The sequence below is a fragment of the Eutrigla gurnardus genome (genome assembly GCF_963514095.1).
Source record: "Eutrigla gurnardus genome assembly, chromosome: 22".
NCBI lineage: Eukaryota > Metazoa > Chordata > Actinopteri > Perciformes > Triglidae > Eutrigla > Eutrigla gurnardus.
This window is the reverse complement of record NC_139933.1, coordinates 16,162,638-16,180,291: the sequence shown is the minus strand read 5'-3', so window position 1 is coordinate 16,180,291 and position 17,654 is coordinate 16,162,638. Positions and strand designations below refer to the sequence as shown.

Genomic DNA, 17,654 nt, shown 5'->3' with positions numbered 1-17,654 from the left:
AAACTGCAAGCACAATTCCTGCTTTACACTCAAATTGCAGTTTTAAAACACACTTTTTTCAAAACACTACACACAATTCTCTGCATTTGGCACAATTTTCATGAAGAAAATCTCTTTTTATTCATGACCGAAACAGAAGAGAGGATGCAGGATAGTTGTTGTTGTTTTTTGTAACTGTACACAGTAAATTCTTCTGGTTTTGTATGTAGACCACTGTATATGCAACTTTGTGTTGGTTGGGATGAAAACTGTATACATTACAGTATTCTTGTGGGAAAAAATATACAAAAACAATATTCTAAAATATTTTACAACACATGTATGTATGTACTGTCTGTAGTGAGTGTAACACTGAACAAAAAAAGGCCTAAGTCATTATGGTAAATGGAGAAGAAGTGTTTATCGTGTTTTACATTGAGCACATCAGTGTTCAACTGCTTCTTATAAATGTCTATTCATATGATGGTTTGCGTGTGTCATTTGAAAACAAAATACCATTTTGAGAAGAAATAACATTGTTTTGAAAGTTTCATTTTGCAGGAGAATTGAGGGGTTTTGCCCATTGTGTGTGTGTTTTTTGATTTGTGTGTAGAGTTCTGAGAGTATGAGGCATGCGTTCAGAAAATGTGTGTAAACAATCGAGAAAAACTGTAACTTTAGAATTTTGAATGGCAGTGTGTTCCTTGTGAAAACAAGAGATTTTCTTCATGAAAATTGTGCCAAATGCAGAGAATTGTGTGTAGTGTTTTGAAAAAAGTGTGTTTTAGAACTGCAATTTGAGTGTAAAGCAGGAATTGTGCTTGCAGTTTAGGAGAGCTAGTTCAGGGTGTTGGTGCATGAGTTACATGTTGTGGTCATTGTGTCTCAGTATTTGTGTGTAAACAATTGAGAAAAACTGTATGCTAATGCTCTGATTGCAAATTGAAAAACTGTGTTGCAGGAGAGGATCTGAGAGGAGGATTTCGTGTGAGAGGTGGTCGAGGAGGTCGAGGTGGTCAGCGAAGACAAAGAACAGTAATATCTGATGAAATCAGAGCTACTGTGATTGACCATGTTCTTGTCCATGGTATGAGCATGAGGGAGGCCGGACAAAGGGTACACCAAACATCAGTAGATTCACGGTGTCCACCATAATCCCAAGATTTAGAAAAGAAAACGTTGACAGCAATTACTGTATGACTATACTATATACTGTACCACAGTATACTGTAACTGTAAATATGTGTTTCAGTACATCACTGTGCCAATGTACTGTAGTATTGTAATGGAGGGTTAGTCTAACTGTTACTAGGCCTAGTATTCCATGTATATTTTTGTACTTTATGTTTACGTAGGTTTACTATGTACAAGTGCTAAATAAACAGGTTTTTTGTTTTGCAACATGCATTTAGCCTACAGTGAACAATGAACATTTATTTCTACAGCTTCATGTCCTGAGCATTGTGTTTTCTATTTTTCTATGTAGTGTTTAGTGACTGCTCTGTAGTGTTTTTAATTTTGATTGACTCGGGGCAGGATTTGACAACATAGTTCAGTTTTGAGCACCGATTGACCTGTTTTGAGGTGAGAGTTCAGTTTTGGGCACAGATTAAACTGTTTTGAGGTGAGAGTTCAGTTTTGGGCACAGATTAAACTGTTTTGAGTTGAAAGTTTGGTTTTGCAAGAAGAGTCTGAGGTTTTGTGAATGTAGCTTGAAAATTGGGTTTTGTGTTCACAGTTTAGAGAAAAGGAGAGCAGCTTTTGAGAAATGTGTCTTGGCAATCGAGAAAAACTGTAAGATGACGAAGAGTGGACTGAGATGTTCACGTGTTGCTCATGTAATATTCTGTAGACTCTTAAGTTTATATATTTATTAACCCATTATAACCATGTCAGAGTGGAATATGGTGATTTTTAATTCTGCACATTTATCTGACAGTAGGTGGAATGGCACTGTACTTAACGGCATTTTGCTGCTATCTACGTTAACTCCACTACATCTCAGGGAAATGTTTGGGATGATTTTTACTCTGAAAATTCATAATAATTAAAATGAGTTAAAAGATTAGTTTTACCTTCACCAGCTGCATTACAGTGACGAGTTCATGAAGTGGTTAAAACTAGCTGCATCTTTAGCAGCTACAGCAGTAAACTTCTACTTATACATCTACGCCTCATCTAATCACGTAATATGGAACTATATATCAGTTAATGGCGGCATTTTCTACGCAGAGGAAAGTTCATTGAGCAGATTATACTTTTACTGCAGCTTTATGTGACTTTTAATATTGTTGTTTTAGTTCTACTACTTACTTTGCCCGTCTCAGTCAAAGGACGACACCGCCCTCTACTGGCGGACCGCAACCCTACACCAAATCGGGACCATCCACCAATCAGCTGCAGGTATCAGCATAGTGACGCATCATTGGTCAATCCTTTACAGAGTGTAACGTCGGCTCCTGTGATTGGCTCTGCTTCTCGTAACGTGTCATAAACAGTGAAGTCCGGATGGTGACAATAATCCTGCCTAAAACCTGTTAAATACGTTTAAAATGAAGTCGTAAAATATCGGAAGCGATTAAGAGTTGAAGAAACAATGGAGGTAAATACAGTCTTGAGTTTTTAATTAGCCAGCTAGCTTACGTTAGCGAGCTAACTGTCTAGCTAGCTGTCAAAGTCCAGCTAAGTGATACATAAACCGAATGGAAAGAATATGTGTTTGTCCCGTTTCCGTTTAGCTGTTCAACGTTAAATTAATGCACCTTGTTCTTCCTTTGTTGCCTCAACAGAATATTCAAAACCTTCCCATCGACATACAGACCAGCAAGCTTTTAGGTAAGACGAGATGTGTTGCTGTTACTTCAGCGTGTAACTGTGTGCATAGTGGTGGAAGCAGAGGTGTCAACAGTACAGACAGCCTGTACTCAAGTAGAATTACACATAATTCAAACAATACTGATTAAACACACTTTTTTAACTTCAGTTAAAGTACACTGAAAATACTCCACTGCAAGTAAAAGTCCTGCATTCAAAACCCTGAAAGTGTGCATCATCAAAATGTACTTAAAATATATATTTATATTTATATATATTTTTAAAGTATTGATTGTGCAGTATGTTTCTGGATTATTGTTACCAATCTTGCAGCATATTAGTAAGGAAAAAATCGATAATTCCCCTCAAATTAATTAAAACCAAATAATATGTGGGAAGGGAAAGTACAGATACCTGAAAATTCTACTTAAGTTGTAGCAAAGTATTTGTACTCTGTTACCTCTGAATGCAAGTAATTTGGAACGTAATTTAAAGTACACATACCACACTGAAAATACTCCACTACATGTCAAAGTCAGTAATTTCAAAACTATTAAAATGTGTATTATCTTAATTTACTTAAAAAATAAAAGTATTGATTGGGCACTGCAGTGTTGTACTTTTCTGGATTAATGACGATGACCTCATATTCTATAAAGTCATCATGTGTTTGTAACGTAGATTATCCCAAGAAGCTTTTAAAATAGATTTAGCTTGAAGTAGAAACATTTTCTCAACACAAAAACTCAAACACTTTCATTCTTCAATTCATCACAAGCATTAAAAATAAAAACATTTGGAGATGCATGGTTTTAATAAAACTGTGAGTTAAATGTAGTGGCGTATAAGGTGTAGTGGAAGAGAATTACAGAGTATAACAACATGGAAATATTCAAGTAAAGTACGGATATCTTGATGTTGTACTTGAGATCCTTTCCATCACTGCTTGTGTGTAAAATAAGGTCTTGAATGTTTTCCCCACCAACTGTTGCCTGCAAAAGATGAATGGAATGATGTCAAATCTGCACATATCAACGATGTTGAACCATTGTGTGTCCACAGACTGGCTGCTTGATCGACGTCACTGTAATCTCAAATGGCAAAGTGCCGTGAAAGACATCAGAGAGAAGATCAACGCTGCCATCCAGGACATGCCTGAGAACGAGGAGATCAAGCAGCTTCTCTCTGGCTCCTGTAGGTCCATTACTTTTATTTATATGTGTAACTATAAAACTAGTAATGTTAAACAAAACACAAGTTAGTTAACGTTATTACCGGTAATGCAGCCACACTTTTTAAAAGGAGCTCAATATAAGACGATGAGCATATCTATTGGCTCTCATCATGGAAACTGCTGAAATGTGGCACTATAATTGTAAACGAGGGCAACAGTGCTGACGGTGCTTACCTGCCGAGGCGAAACCGGAGGGTGGGCGTGATGCTTCTGCAACGTTACCGTCAAGTAGGGCACCGTGATCAGCTGTAACCGCTGCGAGCTTAGCGCAATGAGCTAGCCAGTGGAGCGCCACTGAAAAGGCAGGCAGAGTCGGACCCGGCTACGTAAACAGAGCACAGAGAAGCTCAGGTTACAACACACACGAACGGAGGGTGACTTAATTATCTGCTAGACTTTACTTCACTATATCGTTACACACAATGGTTGTGTACTGCTTAATGCTCTGAATCCTGTTAATTTGAAGAATTTGCCTTACTGGTGTTAAATGTATCTTGCCACTCCAAAACAAAATACCATCACCTGTTAGGAAGTCAAAAACACAATACAATCAATATAAAACGATAAAATACAAATTGGCAGAATCACGTCAAACAAACTTACTAGTGCGGCAGCATGGTCTCAGACACAGGGCTCCAACACAACACATCCAGCCTTTATATAACCTCCCCTTCTGTAAACTCCCCTCTGCATTGACAGCTGGGTCTCACTGGCTCTCACAGAATTCATTGAATTGTCACAATTTGTTTTTATTGATAGACATTCACTACTTTCACTGCCTGAGGATAGTGGAGATACTGAAGGGAACCGAGGCTTCCTCCAAGAACATCTTTGGCAGATATTCATCTCAGAGGATGAAGGTGAGCTGCTGTCGTCTCTCTGACAGCAGATCTGTGGGGATTTATTCCTTCCTCTGCTCCAAAACAGTCCATAAAACATTTAGATTTGAATTGTGTTCTCTGTTTTTGTTGTCACAGGACTGGCAAGAGATTGTGTCCCTCTATGAGGCAGATAATGTCTATTTGGGTAAGTGTGACATCCCTATCTAGTTATCATAGCATGACAACATGCGTGTCCAATACCTGTCATTCTGTTTGATTCTGTGTCCCAGCGGAGGTGGCCAGCTTGCTAAGTCGCAACGTGAGCTATGAAGGACCAGCCCTGAGGAAGCAGCTGGCCAAAGCCCAGCAGCTGCAGCAGGAGCTGAGCAGGCGGGAGGTGGAGTGCCAGAGCTCGGCCGCGGACCTGAGGGAGCGCTACTACGCGGCCTGCAAACAGTACGGCATCACAGTGAGTACAAGAACATTAAAACCACAAAAACGTACCGCCATCTCACCACGGAGGCGATGTCCTTCATCCGTCCGCGTTTCCACTTTCCCTCTGACAGGGAGACAACGTGCCTCGCGAGCTTCAGGCTCTGGTCAAAGACTTGCCGGCGGTCCTCGAGGAAGTCGGGAAAGATGCAGCGACGTTAGAGGAACAAATCCAACTTTATACCGCTTTCACAAACTTTGTATGTGATTGGTGAGTATACCGTCAAAGATCCAGTCCTGCTTCCCTTACAGTGTGTTATAAACAAGAAATCTGTTCATGCACACACTTCACTAACAGCAGTCTAAATATAGTGTTAAAAAGATAAAACATGAAAAATGTTCACTCTGTGTCACATGAGCTCACATGTTGTTATCTGCAGGTCTGAACCAGTCCTGCCCATGCTGAAGTTTGCCCAGAAGAGAGGAAACCCAACTTTTTACGAGTGGAGAATGGGGAAAGCCCCCGCGGTTGTTGAGAGGCCAGTTGTGGAGGAAGCACCTCCTGATTCAGTCACAGAGGATGCGGTTGGTTCTTTATATAAAGTATCTATCAGGGTCATTCGATTTAAATCAATCTTATTTTTGTTATACAATTCATTTGTTTCATGGTTAGTAAACAAATTTGAGCTCTGTGTTGCTGTGAGATATTGAACAAATACCAGAATAGGTCAAATAAATATACTTATATTACAATTACAAACTGATTTGGTGATCCTGTGCTGCCTTTTAAAACACCATTTAGATCAACTGGGGTGACTTTGGCAACAGCGCAGACGCTCCGGGGGCAAACTCTGTCATCACAGTGGAGGACGGAATAGACTGGGGCATCAGTCTGGAGCCGAGCTCCGAGGTGAGACGCCCCAACGTACCTGTTTATATCCAGCTTATATTATCTAACTCTTAATACATACAATGCCTACAGAAAGAATATATTGATAATGATGAGTGTACATTCAATTTAAAAAAGGGATAAGATCATTTGGAAACAGTTTGCAAAAAGGATTAGTTCAAATAGTTCATTGAAATGAATAAATAAACTGTAACTAGTGGTTGAAATGAGCAGATTCTGCTCAGAGTTGAATGCAAAATTGACTTTACTTTACTTCAACAACAATATAAACTTTTCCAGAACAAACAGTGTTGAGCAGTTTAAGATCCATTGACATGAACTCATGTGGAGCGTGACAGCTGCTGTTGATGAAGGTCCATGAGAAACTGCTGCTCTGATACACCTCTCTCTGTCTGCGCCCCTCAACAGGACGCCGGTGGTATCGACTGGGGCGACAGCGACGCAGCTCCCATAGAAATTGAAATTGTGGACGCGGGTGCAGACTGTAACTACTTTTTCTTTTTTAATCGCCGGTGTGGTCTCACAACTCATCACAAGCTCAACTGGTGATATTTCTGTTTGCTAACATCGAAGGTCTTGCAGGTCCAGAGGGCGTAGCAAGAGGTGAAGATGCTCTAACTATACTGGAGAACGCTCAGTCACGCAGCCAATTCATCGACGAGCTGACGGAGGTAAATACTTCAGTCATCTACAGTCAAATCACTCCATTACGATCCCACGTCTACTTGACATTTGTGTGTCGGCAGAATTATGATTATAGTCCTGAAACAAAAGAGCTTTTAAAAGCCACCGTGCGGATGAAGTGAGAACCAAACGGCAAAAAGGAGAGTGAATATTTTTGACTAATGTTCATAAAGAAAATGCCCAGATATGCAAATCCAAATGAATGCACATTTTTCTCTGTATCTGCTTGGTTTGTAAATAAGCAACAAGTTCAGTGTATCAACTTTACAGAGTGATATGTCAGCATTGTTTTTATAGCTTGTTTCCACTGCCCCCAAGTGGTCAAAACATAATGTTAACACACGCAAAGTCAAAACCATTTACTGCAAACAACTATAATAATTATACATAGGTTTCATATAGCACTTTTCCAGGTGCTCAAAGACGCTTTACAAAAGCAACTAAATCAAAACAAAAAAGAACAGAACCAAACAAACAAAAAAACACAAGTTTAAAGGTTAAAAGCAAGAGTGGATGAAAGTTGTTTTAACTTGCAGGGAATAGCAGACTTGTGGGGTACAAGGTTGGTTGAAGGAGGGACTATTTTTAATGTTGTTGGATAGTTTTGAGAGTGGATCGTCTTGTCACATTTACTCCAAACATCTGACACGCTGCGTGAATGTGTTTGTACAGCTGGAAGTATTCTTAACGCAGCGCATAACTGAGATGGGAGAGGAGGGCGACGTGGTGGCTATGAGCCAGTTCCAGATGGCCCCCTCTGTCATCCAAGGCCAATCCCGGCAGCATGTCCGGGAGATGCTGTCGGAGGTGCAGGGCCTCCTGGGCCGCCTCACCTCCCTCCGGATGCAGCACCTGTTCACGATCCAGGCCTCGCCACGGTATGCTGTAAAAACCGCTCATTGTGGTGTCGGCTTCAGTCCGCATGAATCATCATTCTCGCGTTTTTACGTGTGAAATGTGTCGTTTAGGTATGTTGAGCGTGTGACAGAGGTGCTGAGGCAGAAGATGAAGCAGGCAGACATTCTGCTGCTGAAAGGTGCCACGATGGTTGAGAAACGTCAGGAAGCCCTGGAGGAGCAGTCCAGACTGGAGCCTCGTGTGGATCTGCTGGCAGGATGCACCCGGGAACTCCAGAAACTGGTATTGGATTACTAATTCAGTTTATTTATGTTCACAGGGTGGGCAGCTGTCCAGCTCGCTGGAAGGTTGTTTCGGTTTTTTTCTTATTTCTAACCATAAACATTTGTCATAAGATCATTATGTGTTGAACATTATACAGCATTAGTTTAAGGGGAATTCGTATCGTACAAAAGGCTCATGATTAATATGCATCTCAGTGATAATGAGTATTATTGCCAGTAATTCTGATTGTTGTTGTTTGTTTTTGCAGATTGAAGCTGACGTTTCAAAGCGATACAACAAACGGCCTGTCAACATAATGGGGGTTAATATATAGTGAACAACATGGACATGCACTATCAATATTTTGCCATGATCTACATGGAGAAATAAAAGTGGTATTTATGTTTATGTTTTGTGTGTTCTTTACATTTATTTTTTTATTAATGCTGGGTAAGAAATATTAGACATTCAAGAAATGCATTTGAAATGTATAAATTACACTGAAATTTTGGTGAGTGTATCAAATACACCATAAAGTTGAAATATTTTGTTTTCAGACACAATCGTCTGTTTATTCCTATTTAAATGCATCAGTAATCATGTTTGACCTGGTGCATTGATTACATTATGTGTCACAATTATCCAGGTGAAATTAATTCATGCATAACATTTGTTTGGCTTATAAAAGACAAGACATTTGCAAATGATTCCAACTATTCCAACCCTGTTTTATTTGATTTAATATCAGTTTATTTTATACTTCATTGAAATATGTATCAAATATAGAACACCAGCGACAGAAACAAGACATGCACTGCACCAGTTAATATTATACATAAAAGGAACGAATAACTTGTTTATTAAAGTAACATTTCAATACATTTTAAGGGTGGGTAAAAATAAAGTGCATATAATAGATACTAATGCTGCTTGGATCTAATATAATTACTATATATCAAACTAATCATATGCACACATTTCTTATTTCCAAATTCAATAATATGGGGAAGATTTAGAAAACTTTATTACATTATTTTATTGAAAATAACCCTTTCGAGTTTTCTATAGTTTACTACCATCGAATAAAAATGTGTCAAATTGTGTGATGTGCTTTTTCTTAATTTGCCTGGAATAAACATTGATTGAAGAGGATGTTTCTGTCAATGGTGGAATTTTTTTTGCAACGTTATACTTTTACTCTGCTCAGGGGGGGAAATGTACTTTTTACTCCACTACTTTTGCAGATACAACATAAATTAGTTATAACATATAAGCCTAACAGGCTAAGCTATCCAACAATATATAATTATAATTAGCTCCACCTCTACAAGATGAACACATCAATGTCATCAATAATTATAATCAAATAATATAACATTGATTAAGACATGGTCAATTCTGCATCATAATAAGTACTTTTAAGTATATATTGATAGTAATACTTTTTTACTTCAGTAACATTTTGAATTGTAACAGTATGTCTTCACTGTAGTACTATTACTTTTACTTAAGGCAAATTCCTGAATATTTCGTCCATAACTGCTTTCATTGTAATCATAAAACATTTGTTATATATATTGTGATATATTTTCCTAATTTATTTTGAAAAATGGGTCTTGAATACGTTTTTTGCCATTGAATATCTGTATTAAATGTGTTATTATATTGGTGTAATATTATCAGTAGGGGATTTTCAGTCGGCTGATGAAAGCTTGTTACTAGAATGTTCTGCGCATGCTCTGTGTGGAAGCGTGTTTTGGTATCAAGCGGTGCTCGATGCTAGGCTAGCCGGGAGAGCTAGCAATTTTGCAAGTCATGGTGGGCCATTCAATGAGGAAAGGTTGGGGAATGCTATATCGGGCAACATTGTGGAACTTTTAATGGAACGGGACTTGATTACGGTTCTCAGGTGGTAGCGTACTTTGGGACATGAATTAGGACGCAGTTACAACATTGTCATGCGTGAGTATTAAATCAATTAACTACTGTAATGATGCGTAAGTCGATACGTGGATTGTAGCCATTCGTGTCACGAGGTAACGTTAGCAGACGTGTAGTTGGATGAGTAGTAAGTATGCGTGAATGACTGGATACAATAGCGTGTCTCGTTTAATACGTAAGTTACTTTTAAAAGTAGTTGAATGCTAAAGGTGGAGTTAGCAGGTAAACTAGCTTTCAAGGCTAACATGGTGTAGGCTTTGAGTTCCAATAGTAGTTCAGCTTTTTCTTTAAGCCCCACCCATGCGCCAATTCTGTTGGTCGAGCCTTTCTGGAGTCATGTGTCGTCACGGCGCCTAAGGCCTGCGAATGGCTGTGCAATTTGTCAATCATCTTTTCACCACTTGTTGCTAGGGAGATTGTTTGACGCTAGCCAAGATACCAGTAGAGCGACCTGTCACTTTTTGTTTTCTTTTTTTTTTAGGATAAACAGAGATGCGAGCTAACTAGCTAACGTGGCGAAACGGCGTGTCATTATGTAACACGGTGGTTATACATATGTAATAGTAATAGCAGCAGCCGGGTCTCAATACACAAGGTAGCTAACGGCTAACGTCATAAGGACGAAGATAGGCGCAGCTGTACGAGAGGAGGGAGGGACCCTGCTACCTAACGCTGTCGTTGGTGCTAGCCAGCCCGGCGAGCCTTCTCGACTCTCCCATTCACCTTCAACAGCACCCACAAGAAGTAGTTGTCCTGTCAAGGGTGGGGTGATGCCGAAAGCTCTGTGTTCACCATCCCCGGTCTGCTGAATTTCCAATGCATTACGCGGTGCGAGCCGACATCATTTTCTCTAGTCTTTGGGAGGATGGAGTGCTTGCACTGGGCTAGCAAGTCCTTATTTTAAATTTATTTTATTTTTTGTCATTAACATGTGTTTAATGCAAATGTAGGCAGGTAAGACTTGTGTGTCTCTGGGGCTGGAATATGTGTGGTTATAATGTTGAACTGATGCAGTTTGAAGTGGAGCAATAAAATGTAATTTCTCCCTTTTTGTCAGGAATGGGAAGATGAGAACCTTATGAAGAACAAAGCTTTGAGCACAAACTGGACTCTCTCAGAGTGGAAACCCCATCTCGGATTTTACATGTCTTTTAACATACAGAATCCTGCCGACGACCCTTTCCTCCTCACTATCTCTTAACCACTTTTTTTATGTTCATGTATCCATCTCCGTCTTCTCGTGCAAGTAGAGGAGTATCGATCCGAGCTTGTTGGCCCCATTTTTGTTTTTATTTTTTACTTTCACCTTTTGTTCCTTTGTAAAGAAATGCTTTACCTGAAAAAATACTTCACAGAGGGCCTGATTCAGTTCACCATCCTTCTGAGTCTCATTGGGGTGCGGGTGGACGTTGACACCTATCTAAGCAATCAGCTGCCCCCACTGAGAGAGATCATCCTGGGCCCTAGCTCAGCCTACACCCAGACACAGTTTCACAACCTGCGCAACACGCTGGACGGCTATGGCATCCATCCAAAGAGTGTGGACCTCGACCAATTCTTCACCACTCGGCGGCTGCTGAACCAGGTGCGCCAGCTGGATCGCCTCTCCGTGCCTAGTACCGAGCTCAACACCTGGCTAGTGCACCGTGACTCCGAGACTGTGGTGTCCACCAGTAGCCAGTCCAGCCCCAGCATCACCCTGGACAATGGGGGCGGCTTAGAGGACGTTAACAACCCTGACGCTACCCCGGCCATGAGGGGAGGAAGCGGAGCGCCTGAATCCACGTACAACCTGAACGCGGCGGACAACAGCCTGGGAGCTGTGGCCCCAGAGGGCAACCAGGAGCAGGGCAGCAGGGATGGCAATGACGACCTCACCAAAGAGGTACTGCGGTGTGTTGCTTCCTTCACTCACTGGGAAGAACACCACCTCCACCTGCTGTGACACAAATTCATTGGACAAGCAGGATTTTATATGTATTTATGTGGAAGTAAACACAGCAGAAAAATGTAATGTTAGCTTGGCTGTACAATCACCCAAGTAGCATTGTGAGCCAGGGAAGTAAATGTTATATTCAGAAAAGCATTCATTAATCAGTCAATACTAACTACTACCTGTTTCATTAATATTTGGGCATATGGTAGCATAAAACACACAAATATGCTGGATCACAAATAATTAAAACATAGACACTGAGTTTAACTGGGTTTACAATATCGCTTATAGTTCACAGCCCTATTCTTTAATCACTGTCCAATATTTTTAGTCAAACCAGTTGCATCACATTAATTACAACTGTGATACACAGATTATGTTGTTCATGAGAGTGCATCTTTAAAATCCAGTAAACGCCATCTATCTTAATTTACTCCTGAAAAACGTCTCAAAAGAAAAAATAACAGCATTTCTGTGTGTGATAGTTTATTGTTCTTATTGGTTATTTTTCTGTTTAATTTAGTTCTCTGCACATAATGTCACACAGTGGTGTCACACAAATCCCTGTAACCAACTAAGCCTCCCTTCTGATCACATGTTGACCACCATGTCAAAGTGCTTCCATCATGGTTGCATCAACTGACTACATTTCTGTTGCGTGATCTGCCAAAATTAGCAACACAAATAATGAGCCAAACAGCTTGTGTAAGCACTAGTTTATCATCAGAAATACATAAATAATTCAGTAATAAATATATGTTTATTTGTATCTTGCTACAGAATGAGTTCAATACATTAAATGCCTGCATGATGCCTCGTTATTAAAGTATATTTTCTCTACACAGGCCCATTTTTCAATGGTTGCTATGTGTTTTTTTCCCAGGACATTGACTTGATTGACATCCTATGGAGACAGGACATCGACCTTGGTGCGGGAAGAGAAGTGTTCAACTACAGCAACCGTCACAAGGAGAGCGAGGAGAAGCCCAACCCACATGAGGACAAAGACGGGAATGAGGAACAAGAGAGCTGGAGAAATGGCGTGAACTTGCAAGGTGCCCAGCCAGTGGACGGGGAGACCGGAGAGAGCATTCCAGAGCAGGTTTGTAGATAAACTTAATCTCAATACCACCGTGTTTCATCCAATGGGGGAGGTGGTACATTTAACTGTCTTAGACTACATAAAAAGAAAATAGACACTGGGGAGCTGCACAGTGCTGATAAGGGATCATTTTGTCTGCTGAATATGAGTTTGTATTCATCTGAAGATGTTTCCAGTAAGTCGCTTTTCACCACACATGCAAAAATCTGTTTCACCTCATTAGGCGTTTTTACACAGAGATCCCACCATAATCTTGGAAAGATTCAAGAAGAGCCCTCAATATGTTGCAATCGCACCGTTTACACGTAACTTTGATTTGGGGCATAACGACATAACGGTGTCGTTATTTTACACAAGCCTCCCGGCTTTGTGGAAGCAGAGAGAATGAGACGTGCAACACAACTGCGTTGGCGGTAGTGTGACGTGTTAATCAGTGTCGGAAATACGATCACACCTAGCACATCAAAACAACAACAGCAAGTGAACTGAGAGTTTCTTTTGCTAGACGTGCACATTTACACGACTCTTCAAGCTCAAAATAATGTGAATGTGAGCTTTTCAAATCCGTGCAGCTCATCCAGTCCCGTTAACTGTTCGGTGCATCCGTGGCATTTTTATGAACCTATACACAGAGAACTATTTTGCTTTTTTGTTTATATTGTATTAGACAGAATTGTTTTGACAGTAGTTCACCAATTTAAGTCGCAGTTAGTGATATTTTTATATGTATAGACTCATCCAAAAACAATCCCTCTGTCTGAATTTTCTCTTGTTGAATCTCTCATTTCGCTGTATTGGGGACATTTCTGGGCGTCAACCTCCATAAAAAGGTAGCAACCAGGTGCTCCAGCGTCCAAGTGTAAGCTACAAAACATTAAAAACACCAAGCGAAACACCAAGCAGGCAAATCACCATAACCCTCAGGGAGGGGGAGGGGCCAACTTTGAATAGAAATAGAATAGAACAGAAACTGGCCCAAAGCACCCATTAAAATAATGAATACTTTTCTATATTGAGATCTCGTTTGTTCTTGTTACCCAGCTCCCAGTTCTTGGCTCACAGACGTCCCTGTCTCTACAAGAATGCTTGAGGCTGTTGGAGGCCACTTTCCCTTTTGGAGAAGAATCTGAGGTAAATACATAAAACATTTAAATTCCACACCACTTTAAACTGGTGTGGAAGGGGAAAAGAACATTGACGTTCTTACAATGTCTTCAATGTTTTCATATAGTTTCCAGCCCCGGTTGTGACTCCGGTTTCCAATGAAGAAGCTCCTTCTACGTCTCAGGGCCTTCCTCTGACACAACAGCTGCCCCCAGCTGAGCCACAGTTAGACCTGGAGCAGCAGTGGCAAGACATCATGGCCATCATGGAGCTGCAGGTATGTCTGCTTTTTCAAATGCATCAGTTTTTAACTTGCGAGGCACCATATATCTTTATAAATGGAGCAATGTGTGTATATTTAACAATAATGTTTCTGTCCAAAGGCGATGGAGGTGAACAACACTTCGCCCCACAGCAACTCCAGCAGTGAGAGTGACACGAGAGGGACGACTGGGTCGAACCCGGTGGGAAGCTTTGGACTCTCTACCAACCCAACACCGGTAAACCAGGATGTCAGCCTCCACCAGGCCTCGCTCCCCAGCTGCAGCCAAGACTTCCCCCAGATCTTTAGTCCCCAGTTGGACTCCGTCAGCGTCACCCCGAGAAGCACCATGCTCAGACTGTCGTCCAGCAACTCCAGCAACGTAAACTCAACATTCGGAGCCACCAACCTGACTGGGATCTTTGTCCCACCACACATTAATAGTTCCAGCACCAACATCACGTCTACACCCATCCTGCCCGATCCCTTCAGCAACCTGCTGGAAGAGTCCATGCTCGATGAGATCAGCTTGCTGGACCTCGCCATGGAGGAGGGCTTCAGCCAGGCACAGGCTTCGCAGTTGGAGGATGAGCTTGACTCGGATTCTGGTCTTTCCCTGGACTCCAGCCACAGCCCGGCCTCCCCAAGCAGCTCCGAGACCTCCTGCTCTTCGGCAGCGTCTTCGTCTTCAACATCTGCCACCTTCTCGGAGGAGGGAGCCGTGGGTTACAGCACCGACTCCGAGGTTGCTACTGCGGAGACGGAGGAAGGCGCCGTCGGCGGTTATCAGCCCGGCTACAGTAAGCTCTGCCGCATGAGCTACCAGGACCCCTCTCAGTTCCACAGCCTCCCTCAGCTCGGCAGCATCGGCCACAATCACACTTACAACCTACCGCTTTCCTCCGCGTTCGCCGAGCACCCAGAGCTCCCCATTACAGCTGGGAAGAAGACTGTCCGCGACAAACACTCGAAGCTTCAGCCTCCTCAGGACTTGCTCGACAAGCACTCAAGTCGCGACGAGCGCCGAGCCCGGTCCATGAAAATCCCATTCTCCAACGAAAAGATCATCAACCTGCCGGTGGAGGAGTTCAACGAGCTTCTAGCCAAGCATCACCTGAGTGAAGGCCAGCTGGCCCTCATCCGCGACATCCGCCGGCGCGGAAAGAACAAGATGGCGGCCCAGAACTGCCGCAAGCGCAAGCTGGACACCATCATAAACCTGGAGCAGGGCGTCCACGACCTGAGGCGCAACAAGGCCCGCCTCCTTAAGGAGAAGATGGAGTTCATTCGTTCCATCCGGCAGATGAAGCAGAAGATGCAAAGTCTGTACCAGGAGGTGTTCACTCAGCTACGGGACGAGGAGGGCCGGCCCTACCCGCCCAGCGAGTACTCACTCCAGTACAGCGCCGACGGCAGCGTGCTGATCATGCCGCGCGCCGTGACAACTGCTGAGCAGAACCATAAGCCTGAGAAAAAACAAAAAGACAAAAAGAAGTGAGGGGGGAGGGGGGGCAAACTGCTGTTTATTCTATCACTTTGCTAAATCAATAAGAAAGATTTCTGCAGATGCAAGAGAGATGTCCCTTTTCCTTTAAGAAGATTCTGGTGAGTAGAAAAATGGCATTGTTGACTGCTCTTCCTGCGTTAGTGTCTCCCCTTTCATTCTGTTCCTGCATTTTTTTTCCCTGGAAACGACTTTTGAAGCAGAAGTAGCTCTTCGTTTGAGTACTGATATTTCATTATGTAGACGGGGGGAAAACAATGAGCAAGGAGACGAGGGACGTTAAAAGGACATGAAATGAGCTATTAGAAAAACGTTAGCTGCTCTTGATCCTTTTGCACCGAAACCGCTGACGATGGAGAGGATTTGTAGGGTTTTAACGAGGGACTAGTATGGAGAAAAAGTGGGAGTAAAAGAACACTGTCGACGAGGATGGTTGGAACACCTATGCACCGACGGTTTTAAAGGACAGATCATATCCCGCCCTGGAGACTTTAAGTGATTTTTTTTGTCACTGAGGCTTTTTAAGTTGCAAACCTTCAGGCAAGGAACAGCATCTATGGTTGTGAGAGTTTAGATACCAAAGGCTACAGGAAGTCCATAATTTTAGGATGCCATTAACACCTATACTAACCAATGGTTGTATGGTGCACGTGATCTGAATACACCTTAAAACGCTCGAAACACTGAACTCCCAATTCTGCCGGCTTGTGTGTCGCAAATCCCGGGTTTTTGGGTCAGTCGTCGGGCAGTTTAGCGTTCAGAGGGGCCCTGAAGAGATTGGGTTTGATGTGTGGATGGAGGACGTGAAAGAGTCAGAGGCTGAGTGTTCCTGGGCCGGCCACTGCTAAAAGAGGCCCGGAGGTGAAGCCCTGCAAGAGGAGCAGATGGATGTCTTAGGGAGGAGACACACTGCATTGCAAAATGTATCAACTTCCTTATAAATTATACATAGCACTGTAATTTGTCTTTAAAAGGCTTGGCTATATGCATTTTGCCGTGTCTGTCGCTATTTCCTTCGCTGCAGGTTTAAATACGGGAGCTGCGTTTAGGAAGGCTCTTATTAACTGTTCATAATCTGTAGTATAAGCAAGGTTTATAGGTCTGGCCACATCAGCTTTATGTAAAAGTCGACACTCGTTTTGTTGATTTGTTTTGTTTTGTTTTTAAAACGTCATGCAGGGCCTGTAATCATGAGAGGAATTGAAGGTACTGCGATGGGCCCGGAGCGCCAGAGAGGATGAGTTCCACGACTCCAGGCTGTCGCACATCAGTTATGCATCGTTTGGCGTTTTCTTTTTCTTTCCTCTCAGACGCCTCGTTTTTAAGCACTAATTTTAAAACAGGCTGTATCGTCGCTGTGGCGTAGCGACATCCCTTTTTAATTAACTTATTTGCCAACTGAAAGCCACTTGAGGCGATTTTTTTTAACTGCTGTAAAGCCGAGGTGTTGGCTTAAATATTATGAGTCCTATGTGTGGGTTTTTTTGTGTTGATAACAAAGTGAGCCAAGTTGTGTTACATGAGGTTACAGGTTTATGAAATGACGGTGCGGGCTGTGGCCACTTTGATTTAAATGCCTTTTTTTCTTCTTCTTTTTCTCCACAATCTCATCATCTCTCACTTTAAATGTTTTGAGAACCCGAAGGGGAAAATGTTCTCAAAGTAGAAGTGCTATTACTTGTCTGTTTGAATGACGTTCTGTCAGTACACGTTACACCGGCCTCTTTTTAAAAAAGGAAAAAAACTGGTCTGTCGTCGCAGCCGAAATAGTGGTTAGGCTAGAATATAAGAGCAGAGCAGAACTCACAA

The 17,654-nt window shown here is 42.0% G+C and overlaps 2 protein-coding genes across 3 annotated transcripts; both read left to right on the top strand.

The window, feature by feature from the left end:
- Window positions 1–2,443: 2,443 nt before the first annotated feature.
- On the top strand, window positions 2,444–8,404 carry cdk5rap3 (CDK5 regulatory subunit associated protein 3). The gene is made up of 14 exons (XM_084039852.1): window positions 2,444–2,581; window positions 2,769–2,814; window positions 3,856–3,987; window positions 4,787–4,887; window positions 5,005–5,053; window positions 5,139–5,317; window positions 5,415–5,551; window positions 5,721–5,865; window positions 6,083–6,190; window positions 6,599–6,674; window positions 6,773–6,861; window positions 7,547–7,752; window positions 7,843–8,014; window positions 8,265–8,404. The coding sequence occupies exons 1-14, from the start codon at window positions 2,576–2,578 to the stop codon at window positions 8,328–8,330; spliced, it is 1,512 nt and encodes a 503-aa protein (XP_083895978.1). The 5' UTR covers window positions 2,444–2,575; the 3' UTR covers window positions 8,331–8,404.
- A 1,385-nt stretch (window positions 8,405–9,789) lies between these two features.
- Window positions 9,790–15,868, top strand: nfe2l1b (nfe2 like bZIP transcription factor 1b). Of its 2 annotated transcripts, none has more exons than XM_084002084.1 (6): window positions 9,790–9,958; window positions 10,995–11,822; window positions 12,757–12,975; window positions 14,017–14,106; window positions 14,207–14,356; window positions 14,463–15,868. In XM_084002084.1, the coding sequence occupies exons 2-6, from the start codon at window positions 11,265–11,267 to the stop codon at window positions 15,837–15,839; spliced, it is 2,394 nt and encodes a 797-aa protein (XP_083858210.1). In that variant the 5' UTR covers window positions 9,790–9,958; window positions 10,995–11,264; the 3' UTR covers window positions 15,840–15,868. The 2 variants fall into 2 exon arrangements, with proteins under 2 accessions (XP_083858210.1, XP_083858211.1); XM_084002085.1 differs by lacking the exon at window positions 9,790–9,958 and adding an exon at window positions 10,408–10,891.
- The last annotated feature ends 1,786 nt before the right edge of the window (window positions 15,869–17,654 follow it).